Source organism: Lepidochelys kempii, chromosome 8, assembly GCF_965140265.1.
Source record: "Lepidochelys kempii isolate rLepKem1 chromosome 8, rLepKem1.hap2, whole genome shotgun sequence".
In the NCBI taxonomy this organism is placed as follows: Eukaryota; Metazoa; Chordata; order Testudines; family Cheloniidae; genus Lepidochelys; species Lepidochelys kempii.
The window spans coordinates 106162926-106176268 of record NC_133263.1 but is presented as its reverse complement, the minus strand read 5'-3'; the positions used below and the strand labels follow the sequence as shown (position 1 = coordinate 106176268).

The 13343-nt window shown below is 44.8% G+C and overlaps 1 protein-coding gene across 4 annotated transcripts in view; it reads right to left on the bottom strand.

The window, feature by feature from the left end:
* The window catches only part of ERI3 (ERI1 exoribonuclease family member 3), a 247253-nt gene that overhangs the window by 201996 nt on the left and 31914 nt on the right, over window positions 1-13343 (bottom strand). For all 4 annotated transcript variants that reach the window (XM_073357948.1, XM_073357949.1, XM_073357951.1 and 1 more), the window contains exon 3: window positions 6767-6883. In XM_073357948.1, the coding sequence (XP_073214049.1) occupies window positions 6767-6883 (117 nt within the window). The remainder of the gene's footprint in view (window positions 1-6766; window positions 6884-13343) is intronic.

The window sequence follows — 13343 nt, the reverse complement described above, 5'->3', positions numbered from 1 at the left end:
TTAACAGGAACGTCCGAGGAGCAGTGTGTGTGCGGGCATTGGGGGGGGGGGGGAGAATTGGAAATGGGGAAATAGTTTTACTTTGTGTAATGACCCATCCACTCCCAGTCTTTATTCAAGCATAAGTTAATTGTACCTAGTTTGCAAATTAATTCCAATTCAGCAGTCTCTCCTTGGAGTCTGTTTTTGAAGTTTTGTTGTTGAAGAATTGCCACTTTTAGGTCTGTAATCGAGTGACCAGAGAGACTGACGTGTTCTCCGATTGGTTTTTGAATATTATAATTCTTGACGTCTGATTTGTGTCCATTTATTCTTTTATGTAGAGACTGCCCAGTTTGACCAATGTACATGGCAGAAGGGCATTGCTGGCACATGATGGCACAGATCACATTGGTAGATGTGCAGGTGAACGAGCCTCTGATAGTGTGGCTGATGTGATTAGGCCCTATGATGGTGTCCCCTGAATAGAGATGTGGACACAGTTGGCAACGGGCTTTGTTGCAAGGATAGGTTCCTGGGTTAGTGGTTCTGTGGTGTGGTGTGTGGTTGCTGGTGAGTATTTGCTTCAGGTCGGGGGGCTGTCTGTAGGCAAGGACTGGCCTGTCTCCCAAGATCTGTGAGAGTGTTGGGTCATCCCTCAGGATAGGTTGTAGATCCTTGATGATGCTCGCCTGCTGGTAATAGCTCATCTTAAGTGATCACTCTCCTTACAGTGTGTATAACACCCATTTTTTCATGTTCTGTGTGTATATAAATCTCCTCACTGTATTTTCCACTGAATGCATCCGATGCAGTGAGCTGTAGCTCACGAAAGCTTATACTCTAATAAATTGGTTAGCCTCTAAGGTGCCACAAGTCCTCCTTTTCTTATCACTAATGCAGCCTCCAGCAGTGGCTGCAGATGGCATAAGCAACAGGTCAGGGCCTGTATCTCTGCCCTTTTCACAAGGTGCCAAATCCCACAAGTTCCATGCTGTAACCACAGCCTCAGCGAAGGGTGTGTACAATGGAGCTGGGATAGGTTCACTAGCTCCCCGTCTGCCCACAAAAAGGATCTAAACATGCGTTAGCTTGGTAAAATAATGAGTCTGTGTCTCCCTGGTTTTAACGAACGTGCATCAGAATCTTCACTTTGGGCAAAATTCACCCCTCTGCAGAGGAGCTAGAGCCAGGCCTCCTTCACCACTCATCTGGTGACCCTAGGCCTTGTGCCCAGGGGTCAAGTTTTCTAACAGATCCGCTCTAGGACTTACCGCGTGGCAGTTCTCCGGCTTGTGTTGTACAGCAGGTCAGATAAGAACATAAGAGCAGCCAGACAGGGTCAGACCAAAGGTCCCTCTAGCCCAGTGTCCTGTCTTCCGACAGCGGCCCATGCCAGGTGCCTGTAGTGGGGCAGCTGCCCCACTCCGGGGGAACAGGGATTAAAAGCGGCCAAGCTAGGCTGATTGGGGAAGTAGCCACAGCTGGGGCATGCCCAATCAGGGCCCAGCTGGCCTGGATGAAAGGGCTGTGGGGCCAGGTGCTGCAAGAATCTCTCTCTCTCTAGCTGTGGAGAGAGAAGGACCTAGCAGCCTGGGAATAGGGTACCTGACACAGAGCAGGGCTGGGGAAAGGCAAGAGGAGCTGGGGAGCTCCAGCCTGGCAACTCCCCAGGCTGAGGCCTTGTTTAAGGCCTAAAGAGGTTGCGGGACTGAAGAGGTATAGCCCAGGGATAGGCAGAGGCAGCAGATCCTAACCCCTTGCCAATGATGAGTGGCCATTACACTGCAGTCTGCCCCAGTGAGCGGGGGCTAGATGACGACTGGTAGTAGCCACCGAGGCAAGGTGGGTTTAGAGGGTTGGGGGGTCCCCTGGGAGGGGAGACCCAAAGTGTGGGGGTGCTGCTGGGGCAGAACCCTGAGGTAAAGGGGCACTGGGGTCCGGGAGGGACACAGGTCAGGAGGAGGCTCTCCTGTACACTGGAGAGCTAATTCCTGAGACAACCAGCAGGAGGTGCCGCACCGGTGAGCCTTCAATTCGCTACAGTGCCCCAGAAGGAATGAACAGAACAGGGAATCTTCGAGTGATCCATCCCCTGTCGCCCATTCCCAGCTTCTGGCAAACAGAGGCTAGGGACACCATGGCTAGATGACAACAATGATCCCTGATGGCCCTGGAATCTACCTGTGAAGAACATTTAAAATGACAGCAGAGGGAAGGGCTGGGCTGCAAGCAGGAACTCCTCTTGGTTGAAGGAAGGTTGCTGTATCAAAACTTCTTGTCCCACTTCAAACCCAAGAGTGTTCACCCAGAAATGTGATTACACAGCTGGTGATCACATGATTGCCAAAAACTTGGAGGGGGGGGGGTGCAGGGGAGGGAGAGAGAGAAATCGCCAGCGATAGACCTAAACTGAATATCCAGCCACACCAAATTCAAGACCTAGCTAAAGATGGAGCCAGGTAGCGTTCAATCCACAAGGGGGCTATGTCCCCCTTTGGGATTTGCCTCGGTGATCAGAGCAAAGGGCTGAGAACCTGACATCTCTTAAGGCATAAAGAATTGTGCCTAACACAGGGTTCAGGTTACACTTCATCTCCAGGAGCTGGCTTTTATCCATACCACAACAAAAGTCATTTTGCAAATACATTTTTCCTTATCCATGCTTTCCACAAAACCTCAGATTATTAATACCGAAATAATTTTTCAAAGTCTAATGTATTTGTGTGTACTGTACTGTAGATTCCAAGGCCAGTAGGGACTACTGTGACCCTCTCGTCTGGCCTCCTGCATCACACAGGCCAGAAAACCTCCCTCCGGGATCTCTGCATCAAGCCTGAGCTAGAGCATGTTATTTATTAAATTGTGGTGCCACCCAAACACCTGAGGTGTTTTCCGATCGGAAGGACAGACTGACCCTGCCCCAAAGAGGAAAGCAGAATCTGTTCACTTAATGCATTTGATTACACTCAGCTTGGACAAGGAAGCAAGAAGAGTCAGTTTCATTTGTGTAGGCACCCATGCAATAACACCCTGTTGCAATGTTTAGTTCGGAGGGGGAAAAAGCGGAGGAATGTTTGAATCCCCACAAAATGGTCTTTATTGCAACTTTTAAAACTTCATGAGACTATTTCTAGCAAATTTAGGTCAATCTGTACAAACCTATAGCTTGGGCCCAAATCCACGAGGCAATGTCCCTCTAAACATATAGCACGTGCCTCTTTATAGATCTCTCTCTCTCTCTCATGCACACACACAGAGCCAGAGTAGTTGCCCCAAGTGCTGTTATTGCAGTTGCAATGCGTTTCCACTATACCCCCGTTTTCACACATTTTTTAATTTTGGAAGCACTCCCCCTCATAGGATTCCGTTTTCTATGCTTAGTTTTTCTGGAAAGTTTGAACAAAATCCCTTTGTCTGGTTTTCAGTTATAGGAGAGTGAATAAAAGAGCATTTGTTTTTACAATGGAGAAAAATAGGATGGATTGGCTGTCTCTGAGGAGGGTTTTCTGCCTGGTAGAATGGAGACACAAGGTGGGGGAGGTGATATCTTTTACTGGACCAACTTCTGTTGGGGAGAAAGACAAGCTTTCGAGCTTACACAGAGTCTTCTTCAGGCAGAATCAAGTTATTTTAATCATTCAGACAATACATTAAGAGGCACAGGACAAGTACTATGGGTACCCGATCCTGCTGCCACTGAATTACCATTGCCTTCAGTGGGGCAGGATCAAGCTCTGGATCTTGCTGGGTGATGAGAACTACACTTACCTAGTGCAAAACTTCTGCCTGTGGAAAGGAGGGTAGGGGATATGAGGAGTGTAACAACAGAGCGTGTATATCATCCATAGTCCTATATGGCTTTAAGATTAAACTCAGTAAGTTTATGGAGGAGATGGTATGATGGGATAACATGATTTTGGTAATTAATTGATCTTTAAATATTCATGGTAAATAGGCCCAATGGCCTGTGATGGGATGTTAGATGGGGTGGGATCTGAGTTACTACAGAAAATTCTTTCCTGGGTATCTGGCTGGTGAATCTTGCCCATATGCTCAGGGTTTAGCTGATCGCCATATTTGGGGTCGGGAAGGAATTTTCCTCCAGGGCAGATTGGAAGAGGCCCTGGAGACTTTTCGCCTTCCTCTGTAGCATGGGGCACGAGTCACTTGCTGGAGGATTCTCTGCTCCTTGAAGACTTTAAATCACGATTTGAGGACTTCAATTGCTCAGACATAGGTGAGAGGTTTTTCACAGGAGTGGGTGGGTGAGATTCTGTGGCCTGCCTTGTGCAGCAGGTCGGACTAGATGATCATAATGGTCCCTTCTGACCTTACTATCTATGAATCTCAATGTGTTTTACTAGCGTGGGTAAGTTTTATCCCTCTAAAGGGGAAACTGAGGCACACAGAAGGAAAGTGACTTGCCCAAATCACACACTGAGTTAACAGAACAGCTGGAATAGAACACAGTCCAGTATTTTAGCCAGTTGACCATGTAACATCAGAACAGCCCAAATGTGAAAGGAACGTAAATTAGAACCATAGAGTTAGAAGGGACCATAAGAGTCATCTAGGCTAACCCCCTGCCAAGAGGCAGGATGTGTCTCTAAACCATCCCAGACAGATGCTACCCAGCCTCCTTTTGAAAACCTCTAGTGAAGGAGCTTCCACAACCTGCCGAGGCATCTGCTCCATTGTCCTAGTGTTCTGACAGCGAGGAAGTTTTTCCTGAGATTTAATCTAAACCTGCTCTGCTGTAGTTTGAACCCGTTGCCTCTTGTCCTGCTCTCTGTGGCAAGAGTGAACAACTTTTCTCCATCTTTTTTGTGGTGAGCTTTCAAGCATCTGAAGACTGCCATCATACCCCCCTTACTCCTCTCTTTCCAAACAATACATATCCAGTTCCTTCAGCCCCTGCTCGTATGGCTTGCATTCCATCCCTTTGATCATCTGTGTCACTCATCTCTGGATCCTTTCCAGTTTCTCTACATTCTTTCTATACATTGGTCACCAAAATTGGACACAGTTCTCAAGCTGAGTCCAAATCAATGCTGAGTAGAGTGGTACTATCACCTCCCATGACTTGCATGCTCTGCCTCTCTTAATGCAACCTAAAATTGCATTTGCGTTTTTTGCAACAGCATTGCATTGCTGACTCATATTGAGGTTGTGATCTACCACAACTCCCAGATCCTTCTCAGCAGTGCTGCTGCCAAGCCAGTTCTCTCCCATTCTGTATTTGTGCATTTGATTTTTCTTCCCTAAGTGTAGCAGCTTACATTTGTCTTTGCTGAATTTCATTTTGTTGTCTATAGGCCAGTTTTCCAATTTATCAAGATCTCTCCAAAGTTTTGGCAACCCTCCCTAGCTTTGTGTCATCTGCAAACTTGATCAGTAAGCTCTCTATTTCTACATCCAGGTCATTAAGAAAGATGTTAAACACTGGACCCAGAACAGATCCCTGTGGAACCCCACTTGAGACCTCCCCCCATTCCGACATCATTCCATTAATAGTTACTTTTTGTTTGCAGTTGTTTAACCAGTTATATATCCACTTAATGGGAGTTCTGCTGAGCCCACATTTCTCCAGCTTACTTATCAGAATGCCATGTGGGCCTGTGTCAAAAGCCTAGCTGAAGTCCAGGTACATGATGTCACCGCATTCCCCCCCCCCGTCCACCAAATCAGTTACGCTGTCAAAGAACGAAATCAACCTGGTTTGGCATGATTTGTTCTTAATAAATCCATGCTGGTTGCTAGTGATCACCCCTCCATCCTCCAGGTATTCGCAAATTGAATGTTTTATACATTGCTCTTGTAGCTTTCAAGGTATCAAAGTCAGGCTTACTGGGTTACAGTTCCCGGCTCCTCCTTTTTAAAGATGAGCACCATGTTAGCCCTTCTCCAGTCTTCCAGGACTTCTCCTATCATCAATGAGTTTGTAAATATTGCCGGTGGCAATATTATTTCATTTTTATAGATGCATCAGGGAAAATCTGCAAATTCTTAATTCTTTGAGTTAAATACGAGAGATAGAACACAACAAATCTCTTCCTTTCATAGACCAAGGATCTCATGACTCAGAACCCCATGTAATTTGCATCCTATCATTACGCACATTTGGGAAGAGGTGAATATGGACATGGGGAAAATGGCCCTTAGTGTTGACAGTAATCAGATAACAAGAACACAGTCATATCCTGCAAAGAGAATTTTTTTTTATGTTTTTAAAAATGGTCTTATCACAAGGATCAGGGGGTTCTGGTGACAGCAACCCACAGCAGTGAAGCTCACAGGCTAGGACATTAGATCCCTTCAATCACACAGCAGCACAGCGTTATTCGTTTCCTTCCATTTGGAACATGCTCTGTTTAACCTTCCACACCAAACTGCTGCATTGGAACAATGTCAACAGTCTGACATGTCTGTCTCACTGCTCTCTGGAGAGAGCCCCAGCACCTCTGATAGCATTAAGGAACCACAGAATTAAAGAGGTTGTCTACTGTGATTGTCTATTAGTTAAAACAAAAGATTTGCTATAAAAGAGTTTAACGACATTTGTACAGCACCTAGCACAAAAGAGCCCTGGTCCAGGACTGGGGCTCCAAGACACTATAATAAAATTATTATTATTATTATTATTAGAATCAACAGCAAGGAGTTGGAGTGATGGTTTACGTTCAACATGCACTGAGAGGTGCTAACCCTGACCCCATGCAAAAGGTAACCCTGTTTCCCGGTTAGAGAGAGACTCTTGGAGCACTGTGCGTCCTTCGCGCTTTACCTCTGTACAGAAGGGAGTAAGCTGAGGGTGCACCACCGGCTGCACATACATGTGAAAGGTGGATTCAATCTCCATCGTCCTGCCATTTAGCTTCAGAATGGGGAACTCAATGATTTCCTGAATAAGGCACAAAAGAAAACAAGTTGTTATAAAAAGATGACCCCTGGGAAGACCCAAACCAAGCTCTTTGGGGCAGGGACCATCTTTTTGTTCTGTATTTGGACACCACCTAGCACGGTGGGGTCCTGCTCCGGACTGGGCCTCCTAGGCACTGCGGTAATACAAACAATACATTACAGGAAGATGGCACCTCCCCATATTAAGGAGAGGCATACAGCTCTAAAAAGGAAAAAGTGAGGCCAATGTGCACACGTGCCTAGGAAGGAATGGGGTCGCAACACTGCTATTAGGAAAGGTTACAAGTTTGCAGTTTATTACGGTAGCTGCCAAAACTAGGCAGCAAGGACTTACTGCCATTTCTCTGTCTAAGTCGCAACAACCCCAAGCTTTCCCACCAGGATCTGATCACCCTCGGGCAGAACGTCAGCCTGCCACCACACTCAAAACACAACCCACAAAGCCAACACACAGACACATACAGCAGATCCATTGTCACTTAGCCAGTGCAATCCAGAAGCTGTACTCAGAGAGATCAACTTTACCAGGGGCTCTTCTGAAGGATATGGGACATTAGACAATTACAGCCAGGATGCTATTGCATAAAGCGCCTCCGGCTGGGAGAGGCTGGGGCTGAAGTTGCAATGCGCTCTCCCATGGCCTGGACTGCTAGGCCACGCTATCCACAGAATGCTGTGATGAACCAGGAGCTCCCTCACCAATGCTATCTGTATGGCATAGAGCACTGCACCAAACACTGGTTTATTCCTTACAGCAAATTTATGCAGATAGGGAAATAGAAACGTTCTTCATCAGGAGAGTGTTCAATTATAGGAATAATCAGCAATCAAAAATTTACATGGACCTGTTAATAAAAAGTTTAAACAAAGCCAGTTACGATGGATTTCTCAATTATTAAAAAATATATATGAAATTAAAAGATCCAACCCCGGAATAAAGGCGATAAAATCCTTTGTGTTTGTCCCCCTCCTCTTCTCCCCCCAAGTTTAATGTAAGAGAAGTGACAATTTGTTTGGTGTCTTTAAAGAATAATTTGTCTCTGTTATTTAATAGAGATGCATGGCACCAGGATTCTGGAGTGCAAATGAGCCCATTGAGTGATAACCATGCAACAAGCCTCTCAAATCACTTGAGGGGGGAGGGGGAAGAGCAGAAGAGAGAGACAGAGAGAGAGAGAATAAAAGAAACATTGCTTTTTAATATTCAAAAACAGTTTGCAAAATTTAATCAAAGCACAGCAAAAGCTAACATTTTTACCACTTTGACATTTTTATTAGCGCTTTCATCAATTTTTAAAACATGAATGGAATTAGTTTAACAACAAAAAACTGCCTGAAAACATCTGGAAGAGACAAATAAGAAATAATACAAAATAAATAAATAAAAAGCAACTCTTCCGAGTAAAATTAGCATGTGGAAAATGCAATCGCTGCAGAGTGGTTAATGTAGCTTTCAGGCCCTGGCTGCAACCCCAGTGACCCAGGCACGGAAATTACTGTGAGGTCATAAATACGAGATGATGACATCACCACACGCTGAAAGCCAGAGGGAGAAGGGGTTGGGAGAAAAGGAACAACACAACACGGATTTCTATTTCACACAGTATACATGAATACACTGCTACAGCGTGAATGACTCCTGATCCAAGGACTTAGGGGCGGAGGGTGTAAAGGGGGCAGACACAGAGTGGGTTATGGGGTGAGGTAGGAAATGTGGGAAAGGCAAGTCAAATGAACAGAAGAAGAAATAAGCGCAACATTTAGCCTTAATGCAAGGTTAAGGTGGAGAAATCAAACAGCAAGGAATCCCAAAGCGAATGGTTCCCCCATAACATTAACCCTGCCACATGACACACCCTACAAACATGCAGTGGAACAGAAGGAATTTTGTTTCCCGATTTTGGAGTGCATGATTACTCTGCCTCAGCACTGCACGAAGGCTCAAAGTTTCAAAAACCCAGTATCACTAGTAAATACACTTCAGGTAACACTGTTCAGACGTTGCAATGGCCCCACACACCACTCAGACCTAGTCCCATTCTAAATCTGAACTCACCAAATTCAGCCAATTGAATGATCACCATGAAAAAGCGAAACTGGTGGTCAGAATAGGAAATGGGCTTTTGTTCTTCCCCCTCACTTAATCCTGAAATGGCCGAACACCCTCGGCTCGACTTCTCCCTCCGTACCATAACCGCGGAGCAGACGCCCGGCACTGCGAGTTTCAGCTCAGGAGGAGAACGTTTTAGCAAGTCTTGGCATATATGACAAGGGAGTTACACTGAAACCATTTTGTAGCTTTAGCTAGAGGGAGGGCTAGCTAACGGTTAGTGTTCTCCTACCTGCCAGCCTTCCATTCCCAAGCTCAAAGACCCCTTCGTTCTCCAAAGGGCTGAGCCCCTTCAGACCCCACAGACCTCAATTGGAGTCAAGAAAGCTCCGCACCTTTTAGGGTTGGGCTCTACATGAGGCGCGATTGCCCAAAGGGGTCTCTCCATCACAGGATGAAGGGAACAGAAATTGCTCTCCCAGATGGAGACACAGCCACAGACTGTATGTGCATTGCCCTGCAGAGAGCAGTCCTAGGGGAACGGATACTCCTGTGGAGCCCATCAAGCACCCGGAGGTGAAGAAGGGCTGAAAGAGAGCCTTGTGTGACGCTGCCCGCTGGAATCAAATGACAGACCAGAGGCAAAAATCACTTTCAGGAGGTTCGGATTAAAACAGACTGGGAAAATAAAAAGATGAACTGAAAAATGTAATGCTATTCAGAATTAATACCGGTCTATGGTCACAGACAAAAAAAATGACTAGCAACTAGGATGTCTAGGGAGAAAGACTAATAGGGGTTTTTTGGCTTATTTGGTCAGTTTTTCAAGGGAGTGGTGAGGATCTTCCCAAAAACCTGTTTATCTGAATGCTCCCTTGAGTGGAGATTTTTCCAGTCTCTGGCAATGTTTGCTCCGCTGGTATCTAAGGCAACAGATACCAGCCCCATGAAATCAGCTCCACTCCTCGCTAACAACGTTAGCCAGTCCTGCAATGAAATTTAACCTGTGACACCACTGTACTTTTCATTTAAACTTTCATTTGGAGAGAAGCAGTGTTCGAAGTCCCTGCAGTTTGGCCTACTAATAAAGACAAGTGTTGGGGCCTTTAAAGGTGCCATTCATCTTTTGCCTTTATTAAATTCAATTTTCTTAAGCCCATGATGCATCATGAAATTAGGAGTTGACATTCTTGTGGAAACAAAAATATCTATCAAATATAAATAGGAAAAAAATCCTCTATTACCAAAAATGCATGGCTTAAAGTTGATCTGTTTCCACTTTAAAAAAAAAAACAACCCACCACCAAGCATATGGCTTGTTTTAGATACCCAAAATGTTATTACAGATCTAGAATTTCATTCGTAATTATTATGAAATGGTGAGCCAACCCTCCCTCCAACCCGACAGACTGCGATTCAGAAAAGCAGCCGGGCAACCATATACTCTCACAACTGGCCAGGCTAACTCTGAAGTGCTAGGTTACATCTACACTGTCAAACCGGTTTTGGGGAGAGGGGAACATTCAAATTACAAGTACATCGGAAATTGGTCCATTTTGGCTGAATGTAAAAACTCCCCAGAGAGCACCACACACATCCACATCTAATTCTGACCTTAGGGAGCATTAATGCCAACTTCAGTGTTCCCCAGATCTAGTTCCACCAGCATTAGTCTCTCCCATCTCTAACCCTTTTTTAACTGTTTTCTTATAGATTTCTCACAGCCCAAGCTGAACTGGTAAGAACTGGTAACTGCAAACACGAGGAGGAGTTCTGAATGAGTTGGAACGTTTTGGAGGTATTTGGAGATTGCAAATAGCCATATTCTACCAGGAATACGAACAATCCAGTGTGTACGCCCATTCCCATTGCAGTTATATATTGTATTTAGTAGGGTAGCCTAACTTGAAAGGAAACCTGGAATTCAAATTGCTGGTGATAAATAATACACTCTTTATTTGCCTTTCCATTATCATGAAAAGTTGAATACATTTTGAATGGGGAAAGTCTTTGGCGCACAGCTCCAAATCGCTAACACAGGCATTTGCAATTATATTGTGGGAACAAAAATTCTAAAATCAATTTTAGCAGGTCTGAAAAGACACCACAATTCCTCCCCACTGTGCTAATATACAAATGTGGGAAAAGTTAAAATTAAAAACATCCTGTTACCAAATCTGTTTGCTCGTATACATGAGTCTCCAGTTCTTTAAACTAAACTGCATGACAGCTCACTGATAATTTTTGCCCTCCTTCCCAGCCACCCCAAAAGAGAGACACCACATGCAAGCACTCTGAATAACCTGCCTGTCCCATGACAGTTCTCTTTGAAACAGCTGGTAGCCTGCATCACAACTAGCTGACGGCAAAGCTAACAAGGACTTCCTTTTCTGAGGGCTTCAGAAAATTCACGAGGGCCTGTGAAATCACCTCTATAAATTCAGCCTTTTCCTGCTTTACACTCACTACGTGAAACCTCCTGCCTAAAACACCAAGCTGGGGATGCAGGAAGAGGGGGAAGAGGAAATTATTAATTCTAATTCTGCTGATAATAAAGAAATTAAACAAACAATTACACTCACTAAACGTTTTCCCACAGTGGGGAAATCTCTTGGATACAGAAACAAACCAGCAAGAGTTATACTGCTATTCACAGAGGAATCCTTTGCCCATAATCTTGGATTCTTGGAACCTCAACATTATTAGATTACAAGAATAAAATACACAGCAAGATCTTCCAGGCTCGTCAAACCCTTTCACCCAAGTGTCTATGTGAGGAGTGGGCGGGGCATACTCAAAGCCCCTTATTTCTTTATTTAGGTTAAAGACTATTGCCCACTGAGTTCAAAAACTACTCTGGAGTATGACTTATTCCATCCACTCCCCCCCCCGAAGAAGTTTAATAAATACAAAGGATAAAAGATGCCAGTAAAAATTAGAGCTGACTGTTCAAAATGTAATAAAAACAAGTGGGTGCCGCCCATGAGGGAAAAGGATTTTTCTGGTAAGAAAAAGGACATAACGTTCTGCTAAGACACAGATCCCCTTTTACACCTTCCAAAGGGGGCAGAGGCACGAGGGTCCTCCCTGGAAGGGACACACTCTCAATGGCTGTGCAGTCTGTTCAGCTGTTTTTCTTTCGAAGAAAAAAGTCATTTTATGCAAAAACAGCTTATTTCTTAAACAAACACTCGTGTTTTTGATTTACACCACGGGCTGCTCCTAAATAATTTATGGCGGGTTAAATTTATTGCAGAGCCCTGGCCGGCTGCAAATTCGAATTGCCAAATAATTAGATTTTAGGGCAATGCTTATAAATTATCCGCCGATTTGTCCGGACTTGTTTGTCAGTTGCTTTGTGCTTCGGGTCATCTTTGGCATTTCACTGTTTGTGTTTTAATTGCTGATTTACACTTTGACAGATGAGAGTTGATGCCTCCAAGTTTCCGGAGCAGGGAGGAATAACAGAGGGAAGAATCAGAGCTTTTAGAAAGCTTGTTTCTCCCTTTTTTCCAGGACAATTAAAATAGAAAAAGGGACGGAACCTGAACAGTGCAAACCTAACAGATTTGTCTTTTTTCCCCCCTTCCTTAATTATTTTAACTAAAGTTGCTTTCAAGTTGAGCAGTCCTGCACTGGCCTCCAGGGGCGACTGGCGAGATGAGCTCACAGGTCTTATCCCCAATAGCTAATTTTGATTAAACCGACCAAAACACACATCATACAGATAATGAGGTCAGTAACTGGGGGGGGGGAGAAAAGGGTCCCCCCCAAAAAAAAATCACAGGCCATGCTAACTTTCTGAAGGATGGTCATCTAATGCACACGTGTGCGTGCACACACACACACACACACACAGAGTGGAATATTGGAGCACACGTTTTGAGGCAAGTTACTTGGCGTATTAGTCAACCCTGTTCAAGAGCCCTTTGAGGCAGCAGCAAACACCAAATTACTTCTGCCATAACTACCTGGAAGAAAGCACACACATTTGAAGTTAAATTAATTTAAACAAATATATCCTGGGAAAGGAGCAGAGAAAGTGCGGGTTGGGGGGAATCCTAGACTTTCACACTCAACATCACTCAAAGGAAGAACAAAAGGGAACAAAGGAAACCACCACAAGATAATGAATCCTGCAGAAAAGGTTGACTTGATGCCAACTTCTGCTGCTGGCTCTTGGAATTCTAGGGTTTTCTTCCCGCCATCCCTGCCTCTAGGATCAGTGTACTGCCTGCCCCAAATGTTCAGACATCAGGAGTCACGCCCCCAAAATCATGAGACTCTCTTGACAATCATGATATTTGCTTTTAAATGATCAACTGAGGTTCTTTTTCTTTAGTCTTCTGGGTTCTGAGCCTTCAGATCACACTTGGGTCATATTTTCAGG